Raw genomic sequence first — 21,608 nt, 5'->3', positions numbered from 1 at the left:
ACAAATAAAAATGCAATTAGTTTTTAATCAATAATTCTAGCTTCATTTGTTGGCTTATGCTTGCTTTAACAAACCTCTCTCTAATGTAGAACTTATGTTTCAAACGTTTTTAAAGATTTGTATTACTCGTATGTTAATAACTCGTACTAGAACATTACCATTACACTCATGATATCCTTCATCAACAGAAACAGTATGGACGAGTTCAGTGATCAGTTCAATCTGTTGGTTCTTCTGTCTACTTCACATGTTAAATCACAAACAAGAGAATTATCAAACTGCACAACAATGTACATTAATCTTTTTCTTTCTTTTGTTTTTTAGATTAAACTTTAAGGTTAAAACTTATATTTCCAACATATACTAAGCCCACTTTCGTTAAGTAATACCTCAACGATATAAAAGACACACGATTGAAGAATGTTCACTGTGGGCTTTATTTATGGCTCGAAAGCGATTACAGCTGTATGTAATTAGAATGAGGGTTCTAAAAGTTACCTTAAAATTTGTTGTTTGAAACCGATTGAAGATAGAAGTTGCCGTTGTCCATAACCATAGTAAAAATTATGTTGAAATTATTGTTGAAGTTGTCTGTAATCATACTAAGAGTTTCAAAATTTATCAAAATTCATGGTTCGAAACCAATTGTAGTTGTCTGTAATTCTATAATCATAGTGAAGATTCCAAAAGTTATGTAAAAATTCATGGTTCAAAACTGGTCACAGGAGAAAGTTGTAGCTGTCTGTAAACCAACGGATAAAAAGCAATACAAGGTCCAAGTCCACCTGTCAAGTCTGGAGTATTTTTTTTACATGTCATATTAAAAAATCTCGTAAGTGTGGTCAAAGGTCAAACAGTAGTTTCATTTGTGGAAATATGGTACTTCGTGAAAACACTGGATTGTTTGTAATTTGTCGCAAAATGAACTACAATAATTTTCTTTTTAAAATAAAAAATACAAAAATTTACAGTAGTTCAAGCACAAGAAACTAGATATTTTGAGGGCGGAAGGGAATCAAATATTTTATTACCAAAATCAATCAACATTTACATAATATATACACCAGATTTAGATAAGCTAATTACACTCTATGAATTAGCCAATCACAGCGGGGTATTGGAAATCACATAACTACAAACATTTTAAGTACACATTTTCTTACGATTTGGGAATTTTATATGAAATTATTTACCATGAATCTTACTGTCTCAGTATTGGTTTGTTCATCAGTGTATTTTAGTGACTAGAAAATATGGCGTTTAGGTAAATAAATAAATGGCCCAAATATTAAAAGGAATATAAATATTATACATTTCACAATATCAACCAATGGTAAAGGGAATCACATTTGTAATTATTTTTCTTTCACCTATGTATCACACACTTGAAACGTTTATAGATCAACAATACATATATGGAAAAAGGAACAGACGGCTACTTTAAATTAAAACCGCTAGGTGTCCTGCTATATAATAAATTTTTGAAGAAAATATATATTTTATGTTAACAGTTCCTTCATTCGTTCGATTTTTGTTTTACTATCTTTGCCCAAATCACTGGCGAAGGAATGCAATTTTTTAATAACTTGTATAATTATTTGATACGTTTGTATAAAACGTTTATGTAAATAACTTTAAACTGCCCATAAGACAATGTTCTATTGCAAGTGTTATTTCCACATAAGAAGCCCATGTGTCGTCACACTGCTCTGACTTATGAGAGATACTTCAGTTGGCTTGTTAAAAGTTCTTTACTGAATCTTAGTGTCCAAACCAGTGTGTGTTTTTTTTCAGCAACGTTTAGACCATGGCAGCAACGAATACTTCGGTATTTTCTTCAGTCACACTAAACATTGCAAGGAACTAATAAGAAAGACCTTATTTTTTAAGAACTCCAATGCAGATACATTCGGTGTTGAGATGTTATTTTTAAACACCTAAAGAAGCATTTATCATCACAGTAAACATATGTCAAATTCGAAAAAGAAAAATTATTACAGATAAAAAAATACCACAAAATTAGTTCATACACTGGGACAATAAATACGAAATAAAGTACTACAAGTTAACAACAACCCCTGTGCGATAATCGAAGTAGAAAATGTATCCTTATTAACATCTGTATAAAGGACAATATACCTCACTCCTAACGTGCGTTAAAGGGTATTATCTCCACAGTTAAAATTATTTTATTTCCACGTTAATAATAATATACGACAGAGAAGAATTATAAATTTTACAAGTAAAAATAAATATGTATATATAACACATATATATAACTAGATGTTGGTTGTAAACCTCTTAACCATGCGAATAAATGTTCCATTAATACGTACTTCGGATATAGGGATATTTTCCTGTTATGTACTTTAGGTATGGGGATAATGTCCTATGAGCCTAATATATTTGAGAATAATGTCCTACAAACACGATACTCACATCACTTACGTTGTGTCTTACTTTACAGAAACCAGATGGTCTTGAAAATTAGTTTTACCCTATTTTCACCTTCTAAAAATATCGAAACAAAACGATAAAAATATTTTCTTTATATTCTAAACAGCAGAAGTGAATACTGCTGTGGAATCACTGTGCTGTATCTGAAAATAAACTAGTGATCAGCAACCCTAAAAACTATAGTCTTTAGTCAAAATTAAACATAATACAAAAAAAATGAACGGTCCCTCAACATAAAAAACGGGTACAAATATCACTACGCATGTAAAAGGTAATTTCAGTGATGTTTCTGGCATTTTTGTAAATACGAAAAACATAATAAATTCAAATTGTATTAAATAACTCATAAAAAACTGTATTTTTAAATGAGCATTGTAGTGTTTACGTTTTCTTAGCGAGTCCTGAACTAAGAGAGTTTTAAAAACAATCCCCCTTTCAGGTATTGTCAAAAATCCCAGGTTGTTTTAATACACGTTTAGGCTTCAGTTCTTTAATTCACTCACCTTATCGTGAAGGTGTCTCTCACACCCACATACTGCCAAGTTACCTTTTTGTCCCTATATGGGTGAAGATTAGCGTGAAAAGTTCCAATTATATAACTATACAATCTTACTATTTGAATAAATTAGGCTGATAAATAATAAACGTCGACTGCATCACAATAGTGAATGCTCAACTCGTATGAGTATCATGTGACTCGGACCAACCATTAACGTTACAATTAGGAATGATGTAACCATAGGAACATTAATTATATTTTAATTATCTGAATAACTTATAAAATATGAGATCGTCAGACTAGAATTAGTAAAAATTATATAAATATGAAACACGTATAAGAACTCTCATGCTTTGTAACAAAAATCTGAACATGATAAAGAAGTTTAAACAGGACAAAATATAGGTGGCGTTTTGAACATATTAAAAATTAGGCAATTTACATAAAACAAGCAAAAAAAAAACATTATTCTCCATGAAATGTGTTATTTAACATCAGGCCAAATGAAGGGAAACAAGATTACACATTTCATTTATTAAAACCCAGTTCTTAGATGGTGTTTCTTAATTATCTTCATTTAATTTTTAAGATGTATTTTTGAAGTCAAACTTAAGCCAGTTAAAATATAAGACATATTTCTGAAGTATAATTTAAATCAACCAAAATACAGGACAAATTGTTTAAGTCGAATTCAAATCAACCACAGTACAAGGTATATTTTTATTTCGTTATTATTGACTAGTGAAAAATTCTAAACAAAATCTTAATTATTTTCATTACTAAAAGCAATAAAAAATATTTATCGCTTGCATTATTTGTTTTTGTTTTATAACTACATCTTACTTCCTTTGGTTAAAGTAAATTACTTTAATTGTATTTAAACGAAAGTACGGAAGATTCTAACGAGCAGGGAAAAACGAATATTCGTTACCGACAGTTGTACTACGTTTGTAAAGGAATACGTGATAAATATTTTATAGGACATAATTTGTTCTGTATAAGCAACTTGCTTTGTGAATTAAACAGAAGTAAAACTACTGATTTGTTTAATATTAGAGTCTGAGTCTCATCGTATACGACTATGGATGAGGCAGCAAAATTCGAAATGTATTGCTGTCTTCTGCGGCACCTAGATTCAGTATTTTCTAGAGTTCAAGACAACAGAAAGGCCTCCATTTTCACGATAATTTACGAAGCAAAACCAAACATTCTGTATAACGTATCATCAGGTCTTTGATATATTTTAAGCTTCAAATAAAAAATTCCATATTGATTCCATCAATAATTTCAAATAAACCTTCAATTTTGCCAAAATAAAATTAATCTAACTGCTTAAATAAACTGTAATAGATGATTATTGAGCAACAAAACCCAAAGACCTTATGTAAAAAGTAAGACTAAAGCTGAATGAACAGGATTCTTCTAATAAATAACATTGTCAAACAAGTCTATGATACTGGATATCTCTGACAGTTAACTAGAAGGAACATTGACAGGAGGTGTGGCATTCTGGTTAATAGAGTTTACACAACGACTTCAGTTCTTCAGTGAGGAATGTGTTGGAAATCACGTGCAGCTATTATACATATGATTATATGACACAACACATTTAAGAAGATATTTTTAATAAAGGATTTTCCCCAAATCACCACATAATGTAATGATTGCAAATATTAAACTTATGATACATTAATAATTTCTACAATTGTCGTCACCGTACACAACAGACACGTGATTTCTGGTCATATCCACTTTCAGGTTAGTGAAGCTTATAACACTCGAAGTACACTTTCATTTCCATTTTCTTCCAAATAAGTCATTCACAACGTTTCAGTTAAAGTATTAACACGTATCCATTTATATACACAATGTCATGCGTAGTGTGGATAGGAGCCAATGTGAGAGGCTACGTGACTTGGGTGGTGGGGCATAGTATGAGTGGAGGCTGCCGCCATGTTGGAATACAAATTGGCACTCGGACTGGTCCAATATGGCGTTGGTGATGGAAATATGCTTCCTGTGGTGGAGGGTATGCCCGTGTGAGCACTCATAGCAAAATTCAACTTAGGATTGTGGTGGTATCCTGACATGAAGAGGTCTGACTGATATTTGTAAGCTGTCGAGTCTGCAGCTGTGGGCTGAGTGGCCTGAGCCAGACCTTGGAAGTCAAACTTGTAAGCATAGCGCTTCCCATGGACTTTTGTCATGATGTTTTTATCGTAGTAGTAGCGTAGCGCTCTGCTGAGCTTGTCGTAATTCATGTTGGGTTTCGACTTGCGCTCCCCCCAGCGGCGAGCTACTTCATCCGGGTCTGTCAATTTAAACTCACCATTGGTTCCTTCCCAAGTGATGCAGTTAGCATTGCTGCTGTCTGAAAGTAGCTCCAGCAAGAACTGCCATAGTTGAATCTGTCCACTTCCTACAGAGAGAGCAAAGTTATAAAAAAATTGGTAAATGTACAAAGCACGATCCAACAAATACATGTTCACTTGGCAATAAAAAAAGTTATCTTTAACGTGCTGTGCTTGGGCATAAAATATTCTCAGTGGGTAACATTTCCGCATTAAACGTTTTGCATTATTGATAGAACATCTTATCTATAAAATATTCTCAGTGGGTAACATTTCCGCATTAAACGTTTTGCATTATTGATAGCACATCTTATCTATAAAATATTCTCAGTGGGTAACATTTCCGCATTAAACGTTTTGCATTATTGATAGAACATCTTATCTATAAAATATTCTCAGTGGGTAACATTTCCGCATTAAACGTTTTGCATTATTGATAGCACATCTTATCTATAAAATATTCTCAGTGGGTAACATTTCCGCATTAAACGTTTTGCATTATTGATAGAACATCTTATCTATAAAATATTCTCAGTGGGTAACATTTCCGCATTAAACGTTTTGCATTATTGATAGCACATCTTATCTATAAAATATTCTCAGTGGGTAACATTTCCGCATTAAACGTTTTGCATTATTGATAGCACATCTTATCTATAAAATATTCTCAGTGGGTAACATTTCCGCATTAAACGTTTTGCATTATTGATAGCACATCTTATCTATAAAATATTCTCAGTGGGTAACATTTCCGCATTAAACGTTTTGCATTATTGATAGCACATCTTATCTATAAAATATTCTCAGTGGGTAACATTTCCGCATTAAACGTTTTGCATTATTGATAGCACATCTTATCTATAAAATATTCTCAGTGGGTAACATTTCCGCATTAAACGTTTTGCATTATTGATAGCACATCTTATCTATAAAATATTCTCAGTGGGTAACATTTCCGCATTAAACGTTTTGCATTATTGATAGCACATCTTATCTATAAAATATTCTCAGTGGGTAACATTTCCGCATTAAACGTTTTGCATTATTGATAGCACATCTTATCTATCTGTCTCGCTTAAAAGACTTTACAATAGAAATTCCAAACTCTAAAGTCTGACTGTTTCTCGTATAAAAGCAACGTATTTATAAAATCGGATATCAACTGTAGCCTTCGAATTTAACATCTCAGTAGAGTTCCATACGAGATTACATAAATTCGTACATTACTGTTTACAGTCCTTAACTTGCGCACACCAAAAATTAAAACTAAAGTGAAACTTGAAAGATATTTGTTATTTCTAGAACAGTTTTTTGTTATTAAGTCTAAACTTTTCTTTAAGGCAGCTTCAGTTTATTCCACAAGAACTGTGTATTTTAGTGTTCATTTGTGTTTGTCATCCTAAACGTTTTTGTTGTGTTTTGTGTTCTGAAAACATTTTAAAATTTGTTTACACCAACATTGCACAGAATCTCTGAACGTTAAAGGCAAATAAGTTGTTATAAGTTTTCACAGTATACTTTTAAGAATAAAGTGGACATAAAATGTGTGAGACTTATATGAGTGTGGAACGTATTGCCCAATGTAAACAACAGCATATTCTTATGAATTCGAGCCCGGTATGTTTGCGAAACTATATCGTTAAAAACCGGCTTTCGATACCAATGGTGGGTAGAGCATAGATAGATAGCCAGCCCTTTGTGTAGCTTTGTGCTTAATTACAAACAACAGCTTATGAATTTAAACTTTCTTTTCTCTCAATAGGTGGCAGCATTTATGTTCAAAAAGACTAATTTATTTTGTTATATTTATAGCTGAATGTGGCGAACACTAAAATCATCAACAAGTACTCAACGATGAGGTAACCGTTTTCTTAATATAAAAACTACACATTGAGCTATCTACATTCCATCCATTAGAAGGTTGGAAATACGTGAAGTTATCGTTCACCCACTGGAGGCTTTTGGATTGGCTATTTTAAACCAAAGTCACTTTGGGCTATCTACTGTAGCGATTCGAACTACGGATTTTATCATTGTAAGTCTGTAGATTTACCGCTGTCTCCTCGGTGGACTACCAGGTGGGGGATTGTCAAAAGAATAAACAACGAGATCCTGCTAAAAACAAAGCTAGGATTTATTCAGTTTCCAGTTAATATTAATATAATTATGTTAACTTTTGAAAGAAATAAAACAGACCAATTTCTTGTGATAATTAACTTTAGCAGAGAAATTTTTTTATTAAACAGTAATGTATATACCGTGACAAATCTCAAAGTGAGAAATCATTTTTAAAAACAAATTCCATGATAAAAATTCTGCAATCAGTCATAACGACCCCTATTTTATTATTAACACTGTCTGACTTTTTTATGTTTTTGAACGATTTCGGTTTTCCGTTATAACGCTCAATTAAACACATTAAAAGATTTCTATTATTTGAAACACCACAGTAGCCTAATTATAACGGCTCATTAAAAGTAGCTCTTTTGTCGCATTTGATAAAAGACGAAAATCTGTTAATTGTATTTATGGTTGGTGATTACATCTTTCAAGTCAATTAATTTATTAACTTCTTTAGAAATAAAACTACTTCCATTAATTTGCTAATCACGTGACATAGTTTGCCTGATTCGTGTTTTGTAAAGTGTCTGATTAATTGGATATCTTTATTAGCTTTGATAAGTGACTTGGTTAAATGATGAATGTTATCTGTGAATTTGCTTTGTTCAAAGTTTAAGAACATTCTGATAATAACAAGTTCGTACACTTCCTTTTATTCAGTAGCTGAAGTGAAAGGAGTAACAAAGATAAAAACATAATTACCACTGTTACATCCATTTCTTAAAAAAATCTACTTGAACATAAGTGTCTACAGGAAATATATAGATTAAAAACAATATGAATTATTATTGTAGCAGAAAGACCAAAGTTATCTTATGGAAAAGAGCCTAACCCTACGGTTGTTAAATTTGGTGTGAGTACTGGATCGGGCCCGGTATGGCCAGACGGTTGAGGCGTTCGACTCGTAATCCGAGGGTCGCGGGTTCGGATCCCCGTCACCCCAAACATGCTCGCCCTTTGAGTCATGGGGGCGTTATAATGTTACGGTGAATCCCACTATTCGTTGGTGAAAGAGTAGCCCAAGAGTAGACGGTGGGTGGTAATGACTAGCTGCCCTCCCTCTAGTCTTACACTGCAAAATTAGGGACGGCCAGTGCGATAGTCCTCGTGTAGCTTTGCGCAAAATTCAAAACAAATCAAGCACTATATCGTCATAGAGCCCGTATTTAGTTCTATATAAACATTAATAACACTATTTACATGCTTAACCAATAGATATCAGGTTAAGTTTTCCAAAAATGTGCCTTAGAATTTACAACTGGCCTACGCGGGGGACGTTTACCCTATTGGAAGATACTTTATGAAAGGTAAAGTTCTGTAACATTTAATAATAACTACACTCTGGAAAACAAGAAAATGATAAACACATTGTTTTAGTTGCATTGTTTAAATTTATTTTACCTAAAATATCCTCAATTTGTTTTCAAATACATTTTCTGAATTAAATCTTTTACACGCTGTATTAAAATGTTGTCAGCCTGAAATAGTTGCTCATTTTTCCGCATGTTGTTCAAACTCTGTGGTATTAAGAAACGGTATTAATCTAGAAATACACAGTTTTAATGCTCAAATTAAAATTGTTAGCTAGCGCGCGAAAGACACATTACACTTTCATTCTCGTTCATTTGTTTTCATTTAAAGTTTATCAACACTTCCAGGTAAAGTTTCCTTGGACACGTATTTCGTCGTCACGCGATCGTAAAAATCAAAAACAAGTTGACTGTGTTGCCAGGACAACAAATTTTATACAACTTCAAGTTACCCTGTAATATTAATTGAACCTGGTAACGCTATGTCTTTGTTAACACGACTGTATCTTTAAATAAGGAATACGTAATACACGTGTCACAACGTCTGCAGCAAAGATTTGACAAAGATGTTCACTAATGGTAGCGTGTTTTTAAGTAAATACGTTAGACATCCAAAGCTATTATATGTTTTTAATGTAACGTTAGTTTTGGATTATGCAAAAAAGCCAGCAACAATATAATATGACTGTATATGTGAGACACGGCTGAATGCATATTTATAGTACAGTGAGATGTAATAACTACGTATGTGGCTGTGAAGTAGAGATTCGAAAACGTCTATAAACCTTTGCACTATATCCTAAAAACTAAATAGGGTTTTCAAATGTATAATGAAGGATAACGACTTGAAGAAAGTTGGTGTTTTATATCGGCTTGCAACACTGTTGAGCGTAAAGGATATATATGTGATGTTTTATATCGGCTTGCAACACTGTTGGATGTAAGGGATATAAATGTGATGATGTATATCATCTTTTACACTGTTGGATGTAAAGGATATACACTGCTGGCCAAAATCTTAAGGTCAATGAACATAAAGATAAAATATGCATTTTGCGTTGTTAGACTCAAGCACTTATTTGAGTAGAGCTTCGAAATATGAAAATAATAAAACAGAAAATAAAGATAAAAAACATTGTAGCATTTAATAGGGAAAATGTGAACACTATGAAATTAGCCTAAATATTAGCTGGTCAAAAGTTTAAGACCATACCAAAAAAGAAGTCCTAAACAGGGTAGGAAATGCCAAACAAGAGGTCTCAGTAGTGAGTTACACGGCCGTCATTGCGAATAACTGCAAATATTCGCTTTGGCGTGGTCGATCTAAGCGTTTGCAGAAGGCTGGCTGGAATGTTATTCCAAGCGGTGAAGATGACTTGACGAAGATCATGCACTGTTTGGAATTGACGTCCATTTCTATAGTCTTCCCTTGCCATCTACTCCAAACATTTTCAATGGGGTTCAGTTCGGGCAAACATGTAGGATGGTCCAAAAGAATCACGTTATTCCCCATGAAAAAGTCCTTTGTCCTGCGGGCATTGTGGATTGCAGCGTTGTCCTGCTGCAATATCCAGTCATTTTCACACAAGCGAGGGCTTTCAGTCAATAAGGGTGTTCTCTCCAACATGCCAATGAAGCCAGCTATTGTTTGACGCCCCTGTATAACCTGAAGCTCCATTGTTCCATGGAAGGAGAAAGCACCCCAGATCATGATGGAACCTCCTCCACTGTGTCGTGTAGAAAATGTCTTCGGTGGGATATCCTAATCGTGTCACTAACGTTGGAAGCCATCTGGACCATCCAGGTAAATATTTTTCTCACCAGAGAACAAACCTTTCTTCCACTTTTCTACGTTCCATGTTTGGTGCTTCTCAGCAAAGCTTAACAGAGCTGTTTCGCAGTGTGGAAGGAGATGTGACCGTTGAAGACGTTTACGGTTTTTAAATCCTTTTTCTCGTAGATGCCGTCTTATTGTTCTTGAGCTGCATTATGCGTCTGTAAAGGCTTTAATCTGGTTCGACGATCGGCTGATGTCTTGCCAGACAACCCGTCGAATCATCCTGCTCAACGCCGGCGAAATTTTCTTGGGCTGACCACTTGACATTCTCGTTCCGTATCCCTCAGGGTCTTTTATGAAATTTGTAACAGCAGTTTTACTGCGCTCAATCTCACCAGCGATGGCACGTTGAGAGAGACATTGCTTCTGGAGCTCGACAATTCTGTCACATTCAAACTCTGTCAACATTTTAGCCTTTGCAATGTTTTTATTCAATGTAACACAGGAGATGTTAGTGGGAGATGTTGACAGCGCTAATACTTGAACACAAATGACTAAATTTCGTTACGTGTTTACCGATTAACGCTTCGTTTCAGTGTTGTCTTGAACTTTTGACCAGCTAGTATTTGTGCTAATTTCATAGTGTTCACATTTTCCCTATTAAATGCTAAAAGGTTTTTAATTTTATTTTTATTTTCCCTTTTCTTATTTTCATCTTTGGAAGCTCTACTCAAATAAGTGCTTGAGTCTAACAACGCAAAATGCATATTTTTTCTTTATGTTTATTGGCCTTAAGATTTTGGCCAGCAGTGTATATGTGATGTTTTATATCGTCTTGTAACACTGTTTGATGTAAAGGATATAAATGTGATGTTTTATATCGTCTGGATGTAAAGGATAAATATGTGATGTTTCATATCGTTTGGTAACACTGTTGAACGTAAAGGATATATATGTAATGTTTTATATCGTATTGTAACACTGTTGGATGTAAAGGATAAATGAGATGTTTTACATCGTCTTGTAACGCTGTTGGATGTAAAGGATATAAATGTGATGTTTTATATCGTCTTGTAACAGTGTTGGATATAAGGGTTATAAATGTGATGATTTATATCGTTTGGTAACACTGTTGGATGTAGAGGATATAAATGTGGTGTTTTATACCATTTTGTAACACTGTTGGATGTTAAGGATATAATTGTGATGTTTTATATCGTCTCTTAACACTGTTGTATATAAAGGATAGATATGTGATGTTTTATATCGTCTTGTAACACTGTTGGATGTTAAGGATATAATTGTGATGTTTTATATCGTCTTTTAACACTGTTGTATTTAAAGGATAGATATGCGATGTTTTATATCGTCTTGTAACACTGTTGGATGTTAAGGATATAATTGTGATGTTTTATATCGTCTTTTAACACTGTTGTATTTAAAGGATAGATATGCGATGTTTTATATCGTCTTGTAACACTTTTGGATGTAAAGGATATAAATGTGGTGTTTTATATTGTCTTGTAACACTGTTGGATGTGAAGGATATATACGTGATGCTTTATATCGTCTTGTAACACCGTTGGATGTAAAGGATATATACGTGATGCTTTATATCGTCTTGCAACACTGTTGGATGTGAAGGTTATATTTTTGATGCTTCATTTCTGCATGTAACTTAGCTGCCCAATCTGGAACATTCTTAGATTACATGACATAGGAGCTTGTAAGTCTACAATGCTATGATCTTTGTCACTAGATTTTAAGGTCTTAAATATTTCTAAAACTTTATGAAATGAGCTTGGAAATGTGAACAGTGAGGGTTTTATGACATTGCTCGGTATTTTGTGTTGTAATTTTGTGTATTGATCTAGAGCATGGACAATTACCTAGCAAGAATATCGTGAACTGGTAGCTGTTATTAAAATAACGAAAATAATCTATCAAGAAATTCGCAGAATGAAAGAATTCTGTCAAGGAAATCAGGAAGAAGTATTTAGCTGTAAGTAGAACCATTAAGGTGCGTGCACTTACGCTGGTATTTTAAGCCTAACAAGATATTTAAGAAAATAAAATTTAAGAAAAAATATTGTCATACGTGTAGAACGCCACAAGAAACACATTTTGGTAACTTTATATAGTTTGTCTTTTAGGCGCGAAATTACACAATAGGATATCTGAGTCGTTTTTCAACTCGGGTATCGAATGTTTATATTTTGCGTTGTAAGCATTGAGATTAACTGCTGATTCAATGGGGGCGTAACCTTAAAGAAAATATATGTTTAATTGTGGAAAGAAGTAACAGTTCCTGAAATAAAATTATATGCATATATCTTTAGTTTTAAAAGCCGAATACCTAATGGTCATTAGAAAGCATTTTAATAGGGTTTGAATACCTTTTGAAAGATCTTCGGAGATTCAAGTTTATCAGGCTTTGTGGAACTGTTTTCTCTATATTTCAGAAACTAAAAGGTAAGTTAAAATGGTAAGTCTGATAAAAGGTAAGTTAAAATGGTAAGTGTGGCAAAAGGTAAGTTAAAATGATCTGACAAAAGGTAAGTTACAATGGTAAGTCTGACAAAAGGTAAGTTAAAATGGTAAGTGTGACAAAAGGTAAGTTAAAATGGTAAGTCTAACAAAAGGTAAGTTAAAATGGTAAGTGTGACAAAAGGTAAGTTAAAATGGTATGTCTGACGAAAGGTAAGTTAAATGATAAAATGATAAGTTAAAATGGTAAGTGTGACAAAAGGTAAGTTAAAATGGTAAGTGTGACAAAAGGTAAGTTAAAATGGTAAGTCTGACAAAAGGTAAGTTAAAATGGTGAGTCTGTGAAACTTTATTTTTTCTGATCTATTTCATTCTTGCATTTTGATATTTCGTTTTTACACACTTTTTCGAGAGAATCAAGTAAAACGAAACTCTGGAAAGGTTGTGAGAAATTCATTGTAATGTTAATTATATATGATAAAATTCCGGAGAGGCTGTGAGAAATTTAGTGTTATGATAGTTATGTATGATAAAACCCTGGAAAGGTTGTGAGAAATTCAGTGTAATGTTAATTATGTATGATGAAACTCTAGAAAGGTTGTGAGAAATTCAATGCACTGAAAATACATGTTGAATCCTGTTAAAATGTAACTGATATTTGTGACAGAATTAATTATATTTTGCAGAAATTAGTAAAACGTTTCTTAATGCAACAACATTCAATTTATTATTGTTAATAGCACATCACCCACTGTTCTTACAATACATGAGATCATTAGCAATATACATATCTAAAATACGTGTATATATGTGCACCTATATGTGTATATATAATGCCAATAAGAAATTCCAGTAAATGCCAGAATTTACGTATCTAGTTTAGTACCTTCCTTGTGTAAGCGTTGCTAAGAGATTTTACAATTTTCGAACATGCTTTGACCATCTTTATTTCAACTTCAGTTGAATATGTCGCTACTCCACTTGAAAGTAACCTACACACAGTTAGACAGATAAACAGGCATACCTGAGCTCGCCAGTCGGCTGCTAGTCGGTCCAAAAACCTGATACGGATCTGTAAAAACACAAGTTCAAATTAACATAGAAAATACTTTTAACGAAACGGTGAAATAAACACAGCGACATTCCTCCAACTAAGAAAAAATAATCATCTTAGGAAAGCAAACAGTGAGTAGTTCTTAAGAAATTACGAAGAAAACGTCTCTGAATGTAGTATAGAAACTGGACTCCAAGCATGGGCTGTATACACCATGATTTTGTTTATGTGAGTGTCAAAAACGAACGGTGTTAACAAAAGGCTTGACATTTCGGTCGTATCTACGCAATGAAAAAAAAAACAGTAAAAATGTTTGTATGTGACTTTGTGTATAGTGTTTGTGTAAAACATTAAGCTCTACAAAAAAAAACACAAGAGCTCCACCTGACACATAGGAGGCGCTTAGGGAGCAAAATAAATGAGAACAGGTTACGTCACGTTTAGTAACACGATACTTTTTTTTTGTTAATTGTATTCTCATGACGGCTGGTATGGGTATTAAAACTTTAATTAAAATAAAGTACAGAACAACATTTCGACCTTCATAGATCATTTTCAGGTTAACAAAGAGAGTCTGCTGTCTAGAGAATACATTTTTTATTTCAAGTAGGTTTCTGGTCATCATGAATTTTGTCAATTGTGTAATTTATATTCATTATGAGCTATCTACTGAGATCTAAAAACCTACCTTCCTTATTTTTAAACATATTAATTAAAACTAACGCTTTCAAATTTAGTCTACAGATACGAAAAAGACAAAAAATGCTATAATTTGGTAACCTCATTACGGAAAGAATATATTTATTGTCTAGTCCAAAGTCCACTCAAGGAACTTATATCAATATTAAAAAAAACACATTTACGGTAATCATTTTTGCAACGATAATACTGGTTTATTTTCATTACTGGTCCGCCAATCACAATTTCTTCGACTTCTTTGCATTCGGATATTTTGCCACTTGAAAATATCACTAAGTCACATACCCACATCTACAAATAAACGGCTTACTTTCCAAAAAAGTTTGACGTTGGAATATATTAATTTATCTCTCTTTTTTTTCAAGTATACTTCGTTGTGGAGACCAAAACGGTTACGTTCAACGGTAAGAGTCGATGCTACGTTCGTACTTCCGCCAGAAGCGTTTACATAAGTAAAATGTAGTCAAAGCTTACGTGTGTGTTCAATGTTGTGAGTCTGATTTCGTCGTATTCCACCTTTTCCCGAAGTTTTAGAAGGAATCAGAGACGACAGGCTGCGATTGGCACCCTGAAGGACCTTGTATTAAAGTACAGAAACATTACGTTATGAACACTCGTGCTAATATCAATACTCAGCCATGAGTGTCAACATTTCTGGAGGCCTCCAAATGAGGACCGCTGTTGATTTAGGGGTAAGAGAGATTTATGATCATTCTTCCCTATCTCTGCTGATTGCAAACAAGATCGAGAGGCCGTGGCCTAGATTATTGGATATTTTGAAGTAAAAGCCATCAAATGGTAAACATTTAAGAGTTGAGCTGTCACAACCACGAGTTCTTCAGGGTAAAACATTTGGATGCTCAAATCCATGAACCTGGAAACAATCGGTTAAATTATTAAAACTGTGAACCATTAAGCACCCCGGTGGCACAGCAGCATGTCTGAGGAGTTACAACGCCAGAAACTGGGTTTCGATACCCGTGGTGGAGAGAACAATTGTGCAGTTTTGTACATAACTATAAACAACCCTTAAACATGATAACTGGATGTTCACATTTTTTTATGAGTATTAAGTGTCAGAAAGAGAGTTATGAGTGTGCAGTTTTGTACATAACTATAAACAACCCTTAAACATGATAACTGGATGTTCACATTTTTTTTATGAGTATTAAGTGTCAGAAAGAGAGTTATGAGTGGCCTAGTGTTTGGTGAGAACGAAAGGTCTACGAGCAGCGATGTGTTGTTGAATAATTATAATTTGGTTAAGAATACGCAACATACACGCTGGTTTCTTGTTATTTAGAATTAAATCAAGAATGATCATACCTGAACATTGATTTGGCCGTTTAGCCCATATGTCCTTGAAAGATGGTTACACCTGAACATTGATTTGGCCGTTTAGCCCATATGTCCTTTAAGAATAGTCATACCTAAACATTGATTTGGACGTTTAGCCAATATGTCCTTTAAGGATGGTCATACCTGAACATTGATTTGGACGTTTAGCCCATATGTCCTTGAAGGATGGTTATATTTAAACACTGATATGTCCTTCAGTTTGAAAATATTTATACTCCTGCTCCAGTGTTATAGTGTGGTTGTAAAAACCACGAACTATTCCATATTAAAGCTGAATTGTTAAAAACCAAGGTCGTTTTTAAAAAATGAATTGCCACGATCACAAGCTACAAAGATCTGAGTTGAATTAGAACTATGAATATGCGACTATCAGTACACAATAACAAACCACGAACCTGCGACAGTCAGAGCTCAGTTACTAGCTACAAATCTGTGGCAGTTACAGTTGAATTACTAACCACGAACCTGTGGCATTCAGAGTATATTAATTAATCATGAACCAGTAACTGTCAGGATTTTCGCGCAAAGCTACACGTGGGCTATCTGCGCTAGCCGTCTCTAATTTAGGAGAAAAAGACTAGAGGAAAGGCAGCTAGTCATCATCACTCACAAACAACTCTTAGGCTACTCTTTTACCAAAGAATAGTGGGATTGACCATCACATTATAACGCCCCTACGGCTGAAAGAGCAAGTATGTTTGGTGTGACGGGGATTCAAACTGCAACCCGCAGATTAAAACAATATAAAACCGCTATAATAATCAGTGTGGAATTTTACAACAATATAAACACAAAAGAAACATTGTTTTTCCAACTGCTACGTGGTGTAATTTTCTTTCAGTAAACTTAAATTTTAATTTAAACATTAACAAAGGAAGAGATGAAAGCAAAATGTATTCAAGAAGTTTTTATTCTAATTCAAATGGGAATTATTTGCTGTAATAATAAACAAGCACCTGCACTTATGTCATATAATACACTTTTTCTCGTTACACTAAATTTCCGAATCTACTGCTGCTCTAAAAATTGATGTTGTTGGTTATTTGTTTGTCTACTTTTCCTGATAAAATTGTGAAATTCTCCAGCACCTGAAAACAGGCTCAGCATGGCCAGGTTGTTAAGGCACTCGACTCGTAATCTGAGGGTCTCGGGTTCGAATCCCTGTCACACCAAACATGCTCGTCCTTTTAGCCGTGGGGCATTATATATAAGAGTCAATTACACTATTCGTTGGTAAAAGAGTACCCCAAGAGTTGGCGGTGGGTCGTGATGACTAGCTACCTTCCCTCTACTCTTACACTGCAAAATTAGGGACGGCTAGAGCAGATAGCCCTCTTGTAGCTTTGCGCGAAATTCGAAAACAAATAAACCTGAAAATATCCCAGGTAAAAGTGGGTTTGAGTCCCACGTTAGGCGAAGTACATATAGTCAGTCGTGCAGCTTTGCGCTTAAAAGTCCACGATTCTCTTATAAGAAGGAAAATAACACTTAAGATCGAATATTTCCACATGAATTTTAAAGAATAGTCATAGAGCATGGTAGTGTCACGATCCACGTAGATCTTGTATGAAGGAAAATTAAACATAAGCTCACAGAACTCCACAACGATTTCAGAAACCAGCCGTGATTGTTGGCGGTACTACCCTCTAGATACACAAGTATTTCAATTTCCATGTGCAATCACGTGATGCTGAAATCAGCCGTGAAATGTGAGTTTGGACGTATTACACATCGATTTTTTTAGAATACAAATAGACACAAAAGTATAACTTCCTCTCGTGAAACGTCCCTGCTCATCATCTCCAAGTTAAGACACGACTGTTTATAAAACCCATGAAGCGAAACACTGTCTTTCCGTTGTAACAGTTCTTTGTGAAATTTTATCAATCGAACTCAAATATTTCCTTCTGTGCTTCTGAAATTTCCACGATTCAACTTCTACAAGCTCTGTCCTCTCTTATTTCCGAACTATGTTCTTAGTCGCAACAAATTTCTTGTGCTATGTCGTATCACCATTTCGTACTTTCAAGTCAAATATATTGTTACTATGAACACACACAAATCGTGTAGAAGTCTACACTAAACTGTATATCAAATTATACACGCACACACACACACATGTATATATATATCGCAAAATAAAACTATGTCTTAAAATACAAATATATACATATATATAAATGCATTAGCCAGTTTCAGAAGTGTGAATATTTTGAAACATCCTTATTAACCCTCAATACATGCATTAAATCGTACGGCTATAAATATAAAGGTAAATATTTAAATACTGATTATATTTTGTTCATCTCGCTATAACAACAGCTGTTTGGTAGCCTATGGAAACAAGAGATAAGAAACTCTTAATGTAGGGGATATCCAATTAGCGCGAATATCTCAAAAACAATTTTCTTTAAATGAACATGGCCAAGTGTGTTAAGATGTTCGACTCCTAATCCGAGGGTCACGGGTTCGAATCCCGGTCGCATCAAACATGCTCGCCCTTTCAGCCGTGGGGGCGTTATGATGTGACGGTCAGTCCCACTATTCGTTGGTAAAAGAGTAACCAAAGAATTGGCGGTGGGTGATGATGAATAGCTGCCCTCCCTCAAGCCTTACACTGCTAAATTAGGGACGGCTAGCGCAGATAGCCCTCGTGTAGCTTTGCGCGAAATTCAAAACAAACAATTAAACCAACAAACGAAAAACTTAGCAAAGTTGAAATTAGGTTTATTAAGCAGGGACTGTTTTATATAGTTAGATAGCACATTAAACACATATTTTTTATGGAATACAGAAAACAGATTTCAACTGTGAGAAATCAGGAAAATAAGCTTATTAATAATTAAAGCATATATTTTACTTGCACATATTTCCACGTAATAGGTGAACCAGAGGAATTTATTTGGTTTTTGGTTAAGCACAAAACTGCAGAGTGTGATATCATAAACGTGCAAACTTATCACTGAGCTACAGGGGTAGACAAAAATGGAGATTGGTTTGTTTTTGAATTTCGCGCAAAACGACACTAGGGCTCTCTGTTCATAATTTTGTTGTGTAAAACTAGAAGAAATGCAGCTAGTCATCACCACCAACTCTTGGGCTACTCTTTTACCAACGAATAGTGGGATTGACGGTCACATTATAACGCCCCCACGGCTACAAAGGCAGTAATGCTTAGTGTAACGAGGGAGTTGAACTCGCGACCTTCAGACTACGAGTCGAGTGTCTTAACCACTTGGCCATACCGGGCTGAAATAGAGATTGGATAAACATAATTAATCTGTAGACTTGTCATTTTGGTGTTGATAAATTTATCGTTTACGTCTTATAATTTATGGTGAAAATTATGTCCGGGAAATCAGTCACTATAAAAGGTCAGTTTATCCACTTTTTACCACAATAGCGTGAAAGGGAACGATTGATATCTTTGACGTTACACCTGATTACTTATACGTTTCTCTTAATGCGAATATTTAGCGTTTTTGTTTTGTTTATATCTATAGGTGATGTATTAATCTATTTTATTGTGTTTTATTTCTTACATATACCATGTATATAAATCAGAAATAGGTCCACGTATCGTAAAATCATAGAACGCAGTGAACCAGGTTATTAAACAATCTAAAGAACTCTCATTGTTCTCGCCAGTTTTTTTTTTACTTTGTTTCAGTAAGCTGTTTTACGAAATACTGTTTGTGTTTTGACTCGTAAGAGTATGAAGTTTAGTTACGTAATGTTTGTCCGAGATGTGTTGCATTCACAGGTAAGTCTGTCAAAACAGAGATATGTACAAGCAAGAATTCAACTTAGTCGTTTAAAAAAGCAGAAAAAGAGACTGAGATAGGCTTGGTATGGTCTTCCGAGACTCTTCCACTAAAAGAAAGAGGATTATCTTGATAGAATGGAGATTAAAGCTAAGGCAGGAAATCGGTTTATAAGGCAGACAGAGACTGACGATTGAGCTGCTTATCTCATTTGATGTTCCTCGACTACTTCCTGTTAAGAAAGAGATGGACGAACAGACAGAAGCATCCTGCTAGGAATGAGACTTAAGCTAAGACAGGATGCATCCGATACCTTTGTTCTTCACTGAAGACGAAACTGAACAGTCTTGATATTAATGCACGAAAGCCAACATTTCCATTTCCGCGAAGAGCAAAGAACGTTTCACGATTCGTTAGGTCCTTCCGATTCTTCCTACTATTGTATTCCTTACTTGTAAGTACACTGTTATTGTGACTTGTCCATTCCTGGTCCGGTATAAGTTGATTTAATTATCTTTGTCCTCTTAATATTGTGTGCGCTGAGAGGAACAAGTAGTAAGAAACTGACAATATTCATACAAAAGAATGAAGTCCTATACTTTATATTAAGTGAATCAGTTGGTGTAACGTTAGTTCTTGAAACAAAAGCTAAGATACTCTGCTATATCAGTCTAGACATTTAATAAACACAATGAAGAGTCTACAAGAAACATCTGTTGAAGTGTTGTACCAGTAAAACTCTATCTGATGCTCTGTTAACAAGTGGAATATCTCTCAGTCAAACCACTCTTGGTAATTTACCATAAGATTCATTTGGAATGCTTTACCAATAGGAATTTTGTCTCATGTTCCATTAACAGAAGCACGTGAAGTGACTTGCCATTAAAACCAAACCTTAATAAGTGTACCAGAAGATTCTGTTAAAATGTTGTACCAGTAAAACTCTATCTGATGTCTCATTAACAGGATCATGTGTGGTGATTCAATATCAAAACCACTACTAGCGGATTTCGTTAAAATATTTCAATAATAGAACATTATCAGTTGTCTCATTAAAAGAAATACATGGAGTGTTTTTTCACCAACAAAATGTTTAGGTGTGTGTGTGTGCTTTTAAGATTTTAACGTAATAAATTACATTAATGATACCTCTATATATTAGTAAGACATCAGTTGAACTTCACAAAGGGATAAAGTTGTAAGATTAACAATATGAAACAAATTCAATTGTAAGAGTAACAATATGAAACAAATACAATTGTAAGAGCACTACAATCTAATTATTATAACAAAATGATGTTACAAATACAATCGTTTTAAAATCATGAGTATTGAATGTTACATTTTAATTTATTCTAGAAACTACTCACATTAAAAGAAAGAGTTGTTTAACACTCCTACGAAAAGTGTGGCCTAATAGGCCCCAGAGCAACTTGAAAGGTTATTAATATTAGGCTAATAATTTTGTATTTAAATGAAATGAAATCAAATGAAATTTCAATTTCATTTAAATACAAAATTATTAGCCTAATATTAATAACCTTTCAAGTTGCTCTGGGGCCTATTAGGCCACACTTTTCGTAGGAGTGTTAACTGTCATGTTTATAATAACATATATATATAGAGAGAGGAAACGATTTTATTTCATTATAACGGAGAACCACAAAGATCGACAGTTCCTGAGGAGACTTTTGTTACAAAGCAGAAAAACAAGAACTAAAAAGTTATGA

At 34.1% G+C, this 21,608-nt stretch overlaps 1 protein-coding gene across 5 annotated transcripts in view; it reads right to left on the bottom strand.

Annotated features, from left to right (window-relative positions):
- Positions 1–996: 996 nt before the first annotated feature.
- Positions 997–21,608, bottom strand: part of LOC143240721 (retroviral integration site protein Fli-1 homolog) — a 193,639-nt gene continuing 173,027 nt past the window's right edge. For all 5 annotated transcript variants that reach the window (XM_076483651.1, XM_076483653.1, XM_076483649.1 and 2 more), the window contains 2 exons: positions 14,027–14,074; positions 997–5,375 (listed from right to left, as the gene is read on the bottom strand). In XM_076483651.1, coding sequence (XP_076339766.1) covers positions 4,828–5,375; positions 14,027–14,074 — 596 coding nt within the window. In that variant the 3' untranslated portion in view covers positions 997–4,827. The remainder of the gene's footprint in view (positions 5,376–14,026; positions 14,075–21,608) is intronic.

Source organism: Tachypleus tridentatus, chromosome 13 (genome assembly GCF_004210375.1).
Source record: "Tachypleus tridentatus isolate NWPU-2018 chromosome 13, ASM421037v1, whole genome shotgun sequence".
In the NCBI taxonomy this organism is placed as follows: domain Eukaryota; kingdom Metazoa; phylum Arthropoda; class Merostomata; order Xiphosura; family Limulidae; genus Tachypleus; species Tachypleus tridentatus.
The sequence above is the reverse complement of the archived record's forward strand: the minus strand, read 5'-3'. Positions and strand labels throughout refer to the sequence as shown.